The 12631-nt window shown below is 44.4% G+C and overlaps 1 protein-coding gene across 5 annotated transcripts in view; it reads left to right on the top strand.

Moving 5' to 3' along the window:
• Positions 1-12631, top strand: part of WAPL (WAPL cohesin release factor) — a 106280-nt gene that overhangs the window by 24939 nt on the left and 68710 nt on the right. The window contains exons 1-2 of one of the 5 annotated variants that reach the window (XM_069796066.1): positions 5410-5782; positions 9172-9695. In XM_069796066.1, the coding sequence (XP_069652167.1) occupies positions 9194-9695 (502 nt within the window). In that variant the 5' untranslated portion in view covers positions 5410-5782; positions 9172-9193. Of the gene's footprint in view, positions 1-5409; positions 5783-6278; positions 6633-7292; positions 7582-9171; positions 9696-12631 lie in introns of those variants that run through there. The other 4 variants (XM_069796062.1, XM_069796065.1, XM_069796064.1 and 1 more) reach the window with 4 other exon arrangements.

The following is a 12631-nucleotide window of genomic DNA, read 5'->3' as shown; positions in this document are numbered from 1 at the left end:
CAATGATCTCTTTATAAGAACAATTTAAAACACCAATTGCCTGTTGCATTCCCATGCTTTTCTTCCCCCAACAAGCACTATGTTGGTGTATTTTTGTAGCTTTCCTTAAGGGCTGCCGCCATGAAGACAGACAGAAATTCAATAATAATGTGAAACAGTAAGTTCTTAAAAGAAGAATTAAAAAAAAGCCATCAGGGAGAAGATAAGGTTGGTATTGAATCTGGTCCTCCTATAAGGCTGTAACAGATCTCAGGCATTGGAGAGAGTCAGGCCCCTTTTATTCCATAACAAAACAATGGAAATTTTACCTGACCAAAGAACCTAGACTTTCCTTGCTGCTTTTAAACTTAGGCTGCATTCTCACTGCAAATGAGTATTTTTTCCTGAAACACCTTAGCATGTTGTAAAATCTTCATGGGAAACAGCACAGGTTGTTACTTTCTCAGCAGAGCTTGCTGAGATAAACTGCATGGCAGAATAAAGTTCTGACCTTGACAATTATAACAAGGTGAAAGCTACTTTGTGCTTTTCCCACTAGTATTTCACTACAGGTTTTTCCAGTAGACTTGCAGGCTGATCACCTACGGAAAAAAACTGCTCAGAACAACCACTGAGAATTTAGCTGTAGGTGAATGACTACTGTTGGTTCATCGAGTAAAACGAGTCTTTCCAGAGGCTTTTACATTGCAGAGACGATGCTGCCTCTCACATGATTGCAACAGGTGGGTGTGCAGGCCGGAGAGAAGGTGGAGTAGCGCAACTTTTTCTGCTAGCTTCCTGGGTCTGATTCATTAGTGCCATGATCCAGGGAACTCTTTTTTTGTCACAGAGAACTGGCCCTTTGCTACACACCTGTAAGTGTTCCTTTGTTCTGTCCAGTGGTGCTTGTTTTAACCTTTCAGTTGCTAAAACTTAAAGCCTTGGTTTCATCACCTCATATGAGGAGACAGCTACAATATGATGCAAACACTGAAAAATAGGATCCAAAACTATATAAAGATCCCCTATTTGAATGCCTTTCAGTCTTTCTTCTCAGGGTTCAGTGTCAGAAATAAGCAGTATGCTATCCACTGGAAATACCTCACTAAGAAAGGCCATATTCTTCACAGAAATCATAGTTCCCTATACACTGGCTTGCAGATCTCCCCTCCCTCCCCACCTCTGTACGTTCTGCTTTATGGTCTGCTCTGATCCAGCCACTGGAGCTCTCGGTGCGACCCAGCTGCTCTCGCCCACTCCCATGCTGCCGCTAATGGTGTTGCTGAACTTCCTCCAGCATGCGTTAGTAGCGATACTAATGTATAAATGACTATTTTCAGAGCTGTTTCAGAGAAGTTGACTAAAGCATGGTAATTAGTTACTTAATGTGTCTCTTTACCCTCCCTTCGTCTTTGCTATGCAAATAGCAAGGGGGAAATTCTAGCCCCAGTGAAGCGAAATGGCAAAGCCCTGAGTGCTCTCACCCATGTGTGCCGCATGACACTTGAAGGACAGGAACAGGAGGAGACTGACATTTTGCAAAGAAAAAGCAAAGCACACTGAAATGTTTAGCATTTTAAGTGGCACTAATTGGGACGTGAAAGCACTGCAGCAGCTGTGAGTGCAGCAAGAGCAGCCGGACATCCTCTTCTCCCCCATTCCTTCCCACCTGGACAGGAGGCAAGGAAGGAAGTACTATAGGAAGCTGGAGGAGAGAACTTAGGAGGCAAATAGTGACTAGGCTGAGACAGAAAAACGGGGAAGAGGCAGAGGAGGAGATGCTGAGTGGACTGAGGGGCCACTGGCTTTCATGGTTCTGAGGGGAGCAGTCTGGGCGTGAGGAGTAATGGGGAGAGCCTTCCCGTGAGTTGCTGTTTGCTTCTTGGGCAGTGCTTTGCAGGGAAGCCGGGTAATGGGTTCTTGAGCTTATTCACCTTTTGCAGGAAAAGGAGTGGAGCAAGGATGCATTATGCTGTTAATTCATGTACTTGAAGGATACCGAGTGCTATGGTCCTTTTAAAGTCTGTTTGTAGCCTCACTTTAAGCTGATATTATTGTCAAATGCTAGTTCTTGTCCATGAGGCAGCACTGAGGCACCTTCCTAACAGCTTCTGGAAGGATATGACCATCTTCATCTCCCCCCAGAGTATCTGCTGCATGGGAAACCTTCCATTTTCCTACTGCGTTGCCTCAGTTTTCTTTTGGAAGAAACTGAAACCGTTTAAAGTGTTTTAATGGCTGCCTCAAGACTGAATTATGTGAAAGGCTCCGTACTAGGCTACAGCTCATTTTGAAAAGTCTGTGTTGTTCCTCCCACAGAGATCTCAGTGCAGAACCTCAAAAAGAGAACTGGGTAAGATGTGATGTATCCAAGTAACTGTTCTGTCCTTCTTACATGTTCCTTCAACTGCTACACTTTTATTTATCTTATCTCCAGCTTTGCTGTATTTGAGCTGTGTTTTCCAGTGCTTTCTGACTTTATAATAAATAGCAAAGATGCTAGTTTCTCTTGCGGGGGGAGTAATGGAGTGCAACAGGAAGCTGTAGGACTCACTTTGGCTTTCCCAGAAAAGTTTTTAAGATGGAATAGCTAAAGTTTTAAGATGGCTGCTTACCTCCCACTGCTGTTCTCATGGAGGCAAATGCCAAACTGGAGCGTTACATGTGATGCTTTTTTTGTGAAGGGTTTTGTGTGGTTGAGTTTTGTTTTGGGTTTTTTTGTGAAGGGAGATGGCAACTATCAATAATAAAGCACAAGGTGACTGTTGAATTCCACCCTCTTTGAGAATTAAACCTACCTACTGCCAAACGTAGATGGGATTTGGCTTTTGTTTGCTCTGTCTCGGTACTTGCATATTTGAGGTAAGCCAGATGAAAATGGTAACAGCAAAGCTTAACATGTTAATTGCCAAGCTTATTAAGTTACAAGGTGTGAAATTTTCAGAAGTATCTAAAGTAAGTTAGGTACAGAAAAGTTGGCCCCTCTCTGCTGGTCTTGAACATAACAAAGTTTGTTTTCCATCATCTAAGTAAAAGGTTTTATTAGACTTACAGGCTTCTGCTGATACCCAAAATAGGATAGGCAGCACAAAAATTAGTTTAATTTATCCCCTGTTAGCCATGTGAAATTCCATCATGACCATCATTCTGCAGGGTTTTAGACTAATCTGTATGAGGATTCTACAAAGACTGAAAATACTGTTGGAAATATGAAGCTAGCCTAGGGGGTATAGGGTGTGTGAGAGCTTTCAAATTACATCCATTACTATCGCTATACTGCAAAATTCTCTAAATTACTGTTTAAGTGACTTATGTAGCCCAGGCTTTAAGTTAGAAATGTATTTAATTTAATTTCAACTCTTAACTTTATATTCACATAGAAACTATTTCCAAATAGATCCTTGGTGTCACTTCCTTACTCTGGCCATATTCTTCACTTTTTCTGGTTCTCAGGTCAAACCTTTTTTATGTTGTAAAGAACTCCACAGAGCCTCAAAGTATTGTGAGCTCTCGCAGTACTGTTTTCTCCTCTTTGTCTAACAGATCAGTTAGTCACCAAATAAGACTTTCAGATTCTTGCAATAGTATGCAAAACTCAAGCTGGTTTAGCTATCCACTTTATTTTTGAAGTTCAAACAAGCTAATTAGTAGCTCTGATACAAGAATACTCACGGGGAAAAAAAACCTTCTCACTTTTTGTATTCAAATTGTGTATTTTAAAATTTGTAACCTGTTTTCAGTAGCTTCGCAGTAACTGAGTCGGGTGGTTAGATATAGATAAACTTGTAAGCCTTCTTTGAGACACAACTCAACCGTATTGCAAATCAAGCTTATACATCTCATCACAAGGCCCAGTCTATTCTATCTTCACTTTCTCTAGCACCAGTTGTATACTGGCTTTAGAGAGCACATTCAGAGTGTGTTTGTTCTTCAGAAGTAATACCTAAAAGCTACCAACACATCAATAGGTACGAGGTAAAGGCCAAAAATTGATTTACTTAGAGGATCACTAAACAAAACCATACTCTTGCATCTCTTTATTGAAAGCCAGTAATTTTGCATTGGGTAAAGTAAAGGTAAAATTAAGAAAAAAGTAATGGTTCTTAATTAGAAGTGTCGAGACAAGTCTAACCTGTTCTGTGCAGTGAAATTGGCCTCTTTTTTTTTTTTTAATTCATCTTGCATTTGGGACCTGTATTTTAAAGCCTCTCCTGGAGCGACAGATGGCTAGTATGATAACATGTGTTGTGAAACCATTCTAGTTTCCAAGGTGGTAGAGTTTTATTCTGTTTGGTTTTTTTTTTCTTTTTCTAAGCTCCACACTCTTCTGAAAAATTACCAAACTACACCTGTGAGTATGACGTTCTTTTTTAAGGCAGTGCTTTTCTAGTAGTGCATCCTTAGTTTTCTGTTCCACAAGCATTTTAGGAAATACTGCTTAGAGAACGTAACATAGTGGATTTGATGAGCGTTTGTTGCCTGTGCACACTTGCTGTACGACACGATCTCCATGGAGTACTTCTTCACTCTACACAGAGCGTGCCATTAACTAAAGTCTCAAAGGTGTGCGTAGATACAATGTACGTGGGTGGATGCAACTGCTTTGTATAAGCTAGCGCTTGTGGAAGTAGGAGCATGTGAAAGCCACGGTGTCACGGCCTGCACTATGCTCACTTCATGGAACGTCTCCGCCGAGCATGTTTCCTCCCCGGAGCGGATGTAAAGGCCGGGGACTGTGCAACCACCGTGAGTACGAGAACAGAGCTGCCGTCAGCGCAGGGGGCTCGTTTCCCCTGGGTGAGGCTGCCCGCCGCTGCTTGGCTCAACAAAGTTCTAATGGAGTCGACGTAGGGCTGGTTCAGTGCCCGCCGCGTTCCCAAACCCCTCAGGAGGGGGCTGACCTTTGCTCTGGCCGGGCCGGGCCGGGGCTGCCCCGGGAGACCCCGGGCCCCGCGCGGGGCCCCTCTCCTCCAGCCGCGGCCTGGGCCGAGGCCGGGGGCCGGGCCGGCCCGCCCGCGGCGGGCCCGGTGCCCGCCACCCCCAACCCCGCCCCGCGCCTTCAGAACCGCAGCGGCGGCACGTCGTCCCCCCGCCGGGGGCGCGGGCCCGAGCGGAGGCCGCCGCGGCGAGGCGGTCCCGGCCCGGCCCGGCCCGGCCCTGAGCGGTGGGGGCCCCCGCGGGCCCAACGCAGCGCGGGCCCAACGCAGCGCGGGCCCGGCCGCCGGCTCCCGCGGGCCGCGCCGGGGTCCTGGCGGCGCCCCGTGCCGGCAGGGCCGCTCGCCCCCCGCCCGCCGGCGCCGGCGCCACGCAGCCGGGCCGCGAACTACCGCTCCCAGCGGGCGCCGCGCGGGGCGGGCCGGCGTCAGCGGGGCGCGCGGCGGCGAGCGCGTGCGCGGCGGCGGCGGCGCGGTCGGTTGAGTAAGGCGGGGTGCGATTGGCTGCGGGCGGCGGCCGGGCGTGGGACGCGCAGTGACGGAAGGAGCGGGGCAAATGGCGGAGAGATGGTCCCGGGCCCCGTCCCGAGAGCGGCGATAATCCCGGCGCGGAGGAAGCGGCGCCGGAGGAGGCGGCGCCGGGGGCCCTAACGCCCGCGCCACCCCGGGAGGGTGCCGCCGCCGCCGCTGCCGCTGCCGCCGCGGGAGGGGCGGAGGTGTCCCGTCGGCGAGCGCCGTTCGCAGGCGGCAGATCGGCGGCCAGAAGCCGCGGCGAGAGCCACATCCGCGGCGCCGCCCGGAACGCGCCGGGCCCGCGCCCGGGCCCCGTCGCCCGCCCGCCCGCCCCTGCCGCCACGACCGACGCCGAGGTAGGTGCCGGGCCAGGAGGCGGCCGCCCGGCGCCCGAGGCCTGCGCGGGCCGCGGAGCAGGCCCGGCGCCCCGGCGGGCAGGAGCTCGCCGGCCGCTGCCCCCCGGCCGCTGCCCCCGGCGCCGTCCCGCTTCCGGGGCGGCGGCCGCGGCCGCCCGGCGGGGCCTGGGGGACCGGCCGCGACCGCGGCCGCCCCCGGCCCGCCGGGAAGTTTTCGGGGCGGGAGTCGCGGGACTTTGCCCGGGGGTGAAGTGCGGGCCGGGGCCGGGGCGGGGGCGCGGGGGGCCGTGCGGCCTGCGAGGCCGGCGGGTGCCGGCGGGCTCTGCCGTTGGCCGCGGGCCGCCCCGCGGGCCGGGGACTTGTGTAATGGGGGTTGGTTTTTCTGCGGGGTGGGGGGAGGGGGCTGGGGAGGAAGGGAAATGACATCAGAAATCGCCAGGCGTGCACGGTGGGGTGACCCGGTTCCGCTAGCACCCCCCCCCCCCCCGCAGGGGGAGGGAGGAAAAAAGAAACTGTCACCGTGGGATTTCATCAGCTTCTTCTGCCTCCGCGCCTTTAACCTATTTTTCTTTCCTTTGATTATGTAAGAGGAGCGGTGTCGAGAGGAGCAACGAGTAGGGATGGCTGATGGGCTTTCTGGGGAGTTACCGGGTTTTTTATGCCTAGCTGGTCCGCCGAGTCAGCCCTGGGAAATGCGGGAGGATTACGTTTCGGGTTTTTGCTTTTATTTACGTTTCTTGCACTGCTCCAAATATTGCAGCACGATGCAGGAGAGAGAGGCAGGGAGTGGAAACAGAGCGAAACGGGCCAAGTTTTTTATTTCACACTGAGTGAAAAGCAGGAGAGAATTGTAAGTAAAGACTAAACATCCTGGTCCATTGATGTTCTCCTGGAAGGAGGTACATATGTATTTCCTTATCTTTAATCTCAGTCTAAGATACGGGTTTGTAGCGTAGTGTATTTCTCTTTTCCTGATGCTCATCTTTCAGCCTGATTACATCATATTGAATATTTATTTGAGTTTTGACATTTTGTTTCAAAACTCCTTATGAGACGATCATAATTTTTAAACTTAAAAATAGGAAAATGCAGACTGAGGAGACCTAATTTCTGAAAATGAAGTCCTCTTGACTGCAGGAATTTTCTCTTTAAAACTGCAAGCCACAAGTCATAATTTAAATCTGCCGTTATTTTTGCAGGCGCTGGAAAGGTAGTGTTGGAAATACTTACTTGAGTCAGGGTTTAGGGGAGGAAAATGCTGGTGGTGAGTGAAGTGATCTTATGGGTTTTTTTTTCTGTAATAGTTGTATAGAAACTGAGATGTTAATATTTCACTTTAGTTTCTATAGCTCTAAAAACTGGCCCTTCTGTTAAAAAATATTTTGGTTACTGTTATAAATATTTTGAAGCATCAGCAAAATAAAACTAGTAAGTTGGATTTGTTTTGCTGTCTGTTTTCTAAAGTATGTGGGGAAGTTCTAGCTTCACTGTTGGATGGATAATAGGAAATTAGAGCTATTTACAGGGGAGCAAAAAAAGGAAAAGTTTGGCAGCAATGTGTTTGGAGCAGCGCAGAGGAGGCTCATGACACTGCGGGGAAAAAGAGGATGGAGGTGGGATTAAAGAGTAACATCTACTAGGAGCGACCAGAAGCGGTCTGCAGAATGGTGTTTCATGGCAGAATTCTGGTCAGTAGATAAACACATGCCTTTACCATCCATCTGCTAAACTGCTGGGGAGAAGCGTTTCTCAAAGTGGTTGTTCCTGTATCTCTTCTGCATTGCAACACCATCTGTCTGGTAAACTTCTGAAGTTCAAATTTCATACTTTTAATTCACTTAAAATTTGCCCAAACATAGATGACCCGATGAATTGCTTGGTTCATATGATAAGAGAGGGTTGGCCTGGTCTGATAAAGGGAGACTATTATTAGTGAGACAGTCTTGCTAGAGCGAAGTGATAGAATGACATTTCTGGAAACCAGTCTGGCGATTTTGACAGAAGCTAGTCTAGCACTTCAGGTTCAGAAACTGCAAGTGCCGAGATGGAAACTAAAATATGGAAGAAAGACAGTGTGCCCCGTATTCAGGGGAATAAGGATAAAAACAGTTGTCTCGAACAAATAGATCATGTGATAAGTTTATTAATGATGATTTCAAGTGCTGTTTTTCATATACTTTACTATATATGAAGGCAGTTGACACTTTGAAAGTTGGATTTCTTTGATTCTATAGCTGAAATAAATGCTTCCCCTTTGTTAACACAGACTTTTCTCCAGTATGGAGTGTTATTTCGGAGAGGAAAATGGACTTGATTAGATTCAGACTGGCTATAAAGAATGCCAATTTCCTATTCATGTTTGGGGAAAAAAAGAAAAAAAAAGAACAGAGGAGAAATGCTAGTTTACAGAACAGATATGATAATTTTGTTTTTATGTTGTCGTTTGTCCAGTAGTTGAAATATTTGTTTTGGGAAAAAGAAACAAAGTGGTCTGTCTTCCTTCTTGAGTTAAACAAAAGTAGGAATAGAACACATGCAGGGAACTGTTTAAATGTGTTCCTATTTAATCTGTTTGTATTTAAACTTTATTCTTCTAAGAGAGCAAACTGTGAATCAGGCTACCGTTGTAACAGCCAGTAAAAAGTAATGGTTTATGCTGGTCTGCATAAGGTGTCCTCCATGTTCTTAGAAATGGATTGAGAAATGTCTTTTTGTTTCTGTCCCTTGATCAATCAGATTTACTCATGGGGGACTGCTATGCACCAGTCTTGACCATGACTGTGCAGATGGCATAAACCACATCATACTACCAAATAATATGCTTACTAAGTAAGTCTGAGTGTGCGAGAAGAACATAGGGTGAAGTTGTCATCGTTATTTATGATTAATTAGTATTTAGAATATCTATAGCAACTTGAAATATTTTGACAGTTTTTCTTATTTAACTACAAAGAGTCTTTTTAAAGCCTTACTGTGTTATTGGACTCTAGCAGAGAGCTGCATGTTCAGATGTGGTGAAAATAGTTTAGTTTTCTCCTGATGTTTCATGAAAGCAGTGCCATCTATACTCAAAAATATAAAATTAGAGCAAAGCAATACCAAAAATAATGTATTAATAGCAGATTTTTCTTAAGGATCCATTGTGCCATTGTTCTATAAATGTGCAAGTAACTGAATTTCGAGTTAAGTTGATAGATTACTTATTGCAGAAACTTTTGACTTGATGATATTCACATGTAAATGAGTTGGTCTTTAGAAAGAAGCAGGTGATGTATCTGTTGCTTCTGTGAAATTTACGTGCCTGGTGCTTTTAGGCCCAATGAAGAGTGAAAGTGCAATCATTTGTACTAAAAAGTTGGTGAATTTGTTTCTTCTCTCTTTTCCAACAGAGAATATGAAACAGGAGCCAAAATGACATCCCGATTTGGAAAGACCTACAGCCGGAAAGGGGGAAACGGCAGTTCCAAGTTTGACGAAGTATTTTCCAACAAACGGACCACCCTTAGTACGAAATGGGGAGAAACCACCTTCATGGCCAAATTAGGACAGAAGAGGCCCAGTGTCAAACCAGATATTTCCGAAGTTCCTAAAAAACCCAAAGTTGAAGATGAGGTAACAGAGGATCCATTTGGATTTGACAGTGATGAAGAATCTCTTCCTGTGTCTTCAAAGAATTTGTCACAGGCTAAAAGCTCGTCTCAGCTGGAACCCGGTGAAGCTGCCCAGTCTGAGGACTTCAGTCCTCTACTTGAAGCTAACAGCAGAATTAATCAGCCAGACAGTGGAGAAAACGTTGCATCCAGCAAGTGCATAACTTTTGACAATACTGTTCCTCTCTCAAAAGAAAAGAGCACAAGCAAAAACGTGGAAGATGGAGAATGCAAAGGCAGCAGTGCTAAACTTGTAACTGCAGGTACGTTTACTCAGCTGTCCAGATAGTTCTGTTATCCTCTGATTTTTACTAATCTACATTTAGACTTTGTGTTTTCAGGGGTCAGTTAAATGTTCTAATAAAACTGTGGGGTAATTAATTCTTAATTGTAAGAAATTGTAAAGGATACTCTATTTAGCTAAAAACACCAGGAAGCATTCTGCATTTTACATATTCGTCTCAGATCCTTGGCGCTCTCATCCTTATGTCTGCAAATTGAGATACAGCGCTTTAGCTTCAACATAGTCTGTTAGTCTGCCTTGAATAGAATGGAATAATAATCTTCCTTTTCTAAAGCTCGGTGTGTTTGTGTTTTGTTGTTTGGGTTTTTTTAACGTATTTTGGAGAGTGGTGAGTTGGTAATAATAGAATGTTTTATTCTGAAGTTGCTGGCTTCAATTTAGTGTGGGTACATGGTTACTACCATGCAGTTACAGATACAGCTTACAACCTGCCTTATTTAATTCCTTGGATGGAAAAAGTAATTTTCTGAACTTCAGTTGCACAAAGGTAGGTTATTTTTTTTAATTAGCACATCTTTATCAATGTGTACATAAAAAGCTTCAGACCTATGAAACAGAATGTCAGACTTCTTTTAGAGGCTGTTTTCAGGCTCTGAAGTGTTTGTAAGATATCTTAATGCTTTTGAGAGGAAATTCACAAACCCCGTGGAGCTGAACATCACTGTAATTTTGTTCAAGTCGTTCTTAGACAAGATCAGATGTTGTTATATCTCATTGGAAGTTTTCATATAATGGGTTGATTAAACTACAGCTTCTAAAATTGGGCAAAAGATCATGTTAGATGAACCTTGATGAAGATGACACCTACCGACTTGCTCTGGGTTATCATAATCAACTTTAATGAGAAGAACTTATGTAAATTTGAATTCCCAGATACAGTTAACTCTCGGATCAGAAATTTGAGTGGACTTGTTCAGTTGTAATACAGTGGACAAGATGATACTGAATAGTGGAAGATATGCATAGTTCAGTTATTTGTAAGATAACTTTATTAGTGATATAATACAAGAAAAACCAAGAAATGTTGATTTGAACTGTAGTTTGACAGACACGGTGGTGGGACGTGTAGTTGTCTTGATCTTACTCTTATTTTTGCTGCTGATATATTTGTTGTTTTTGTGTGGTTTTTCTGCAGTTTATCTGTAAGTATGATCCACCTTCAGTCTGGAAATACAATTATGTTTTGCTAAGTTTGAATACAGTTTTCATAAGAGAGTGAATAGATTGATCCCCTAATATTTGCAAGGAGAAGAAATAGTAATGAGTTTCCTTGGTTGTTAATGAGAGATTGTAGCAGAGCAGGTTTTATAGTGAAATGGTTTCCATGTAGAAAAGCTTTGTTAGAACAGTATTTTTCAGGTTGGAAAAGAAAATGTGAGAGCTGTGGGGAGAAAATGTGTTAGAGCTCTGAAAATTCACAGTGCATGAAAGGCCAAGAGGAACAGACTTCAGTAGTTTCATTGGTGCTTCCTGGTTCCAGTATTGTGGAAAATAATAAAATACAATATTTAGCGCAGAAAAACTTTTTAATTTGATGCTTATTTAAATTCTAGAACTCCTTGTTAGACAATACTATATATACCATAAATATATACAGCTCTGGAAGGAAGCATAAGTCCATCAGTGGCTGTTGATTGTGGTGGTCATCTGGATGCAGAGGGGGAAGTTACTTAAACAACAGTTTACTGAAGGAATTCTGTTCTTGCATGCTTTCCCAAAATATTTATTACTGACTGCAATTCAGCCAGAAGTAGTGAAGGACAAGGTGGATCTTGATCTGATGATACTGTTCTTTCAGAATCTATGACATTCTGTTTACACCTTGTCAAATGAAGATAAAAACCCGTTTCATAGCTTTCTTCAGAGATTAAATTCAACTGAGAATCAGTCTTTGCAAAACATCCTAGGAGGGTCTTTAAATAAGAGTAAGGAAACCAAGACTGTAGTTTTGGTGATCGTGTTTATTTTGGACAGTTAGTGTAAGTGAAACTTGGATGGTTTAAGTAGCTATTATGCTTGTGTGTAGACTGATCCAAAATAAATAAAAATTCTCTGAGTATGTCACTCAGAACACTGAGCAATTAGAGATAGTCGCATAGTCAGCCAGTATAAATGTAGGTACTTCAAAAGCTTCTTTGTTATATTGACTGTTAAATAAAGTTTGATAGTATAAGGTTATCTTTAAGAACTGGAGAGAGTTAATTCTATTGATTTGGGGGGTGGGGGTATGGGGGAAGAGGGAACTTAGGGGAGAAAAACTGAGTAACAATAAAAAGGTTGTTTCTTGTTGTGTGGTCTCCTCAGGTATAGTGTATGTACTTCTACAGCTTATGTGTCCTCTTCTTCCCCATAATAATTTTCACCTTCCTGGTGACTCTTGAACTCCACCAGCTTCAACCAGATCTGTTCAAAGGGCTTATAGATCCTTAAGACAGCAAGCTCTACTATCTCTGAAGAGGAGAGAAAGCGAGGGGAGGGGGGGGGGAGTGGGGAAAAGGCAAGCAGATAGAACAATATTAATATTCCCAGTGTGAGAGACACTGCAATGTGAGCTCAACCTTAACCCACATAAAACAGTGTATCTCTAGGTATAGGAAACTAGGCTATATTGGTACTGATGTTCGTCAAAGTGCTTGTTAACTTGTTTTAAGTGCAATTTGCTAGTCCTTGTCCTGATACTGACTAGACAGTGCATGAATTAAGGTGTCAAGACTTCCTGATAGCATGTGCCATCATTGTACCTTAAATTTTAACCTAGGTGAAATAAGGTTAAGAATTAGAATAAGGTGAAAACTGTGACTTAACGTGGCTATGGGCAAGCTGAGAACTACAGTTTAGCCAGCTGACTGTGCTCCAAATGTATTATCCTGCCTCAATGTCCATTTCTTTGGACAT

Source organism: Haliaeetus albicilla, chromosome 11 (assembly GCF_947461875.1).
Source record: "Haliaeetus albicilla chromosome 11, bHalAlb1.1, whole genome shotgun sequence".
Lineage (NCBI taxonomy): Eukaryota > Metazoa > Chordata > Aves > Accipitriformes > Accipitridae > Haliaeetus > Haliaeetus albicilla.
Note: the sequence above shows the minus strand (reverse complement) of the source record. Positions and strands in the feature narration are given on the sequence as shown.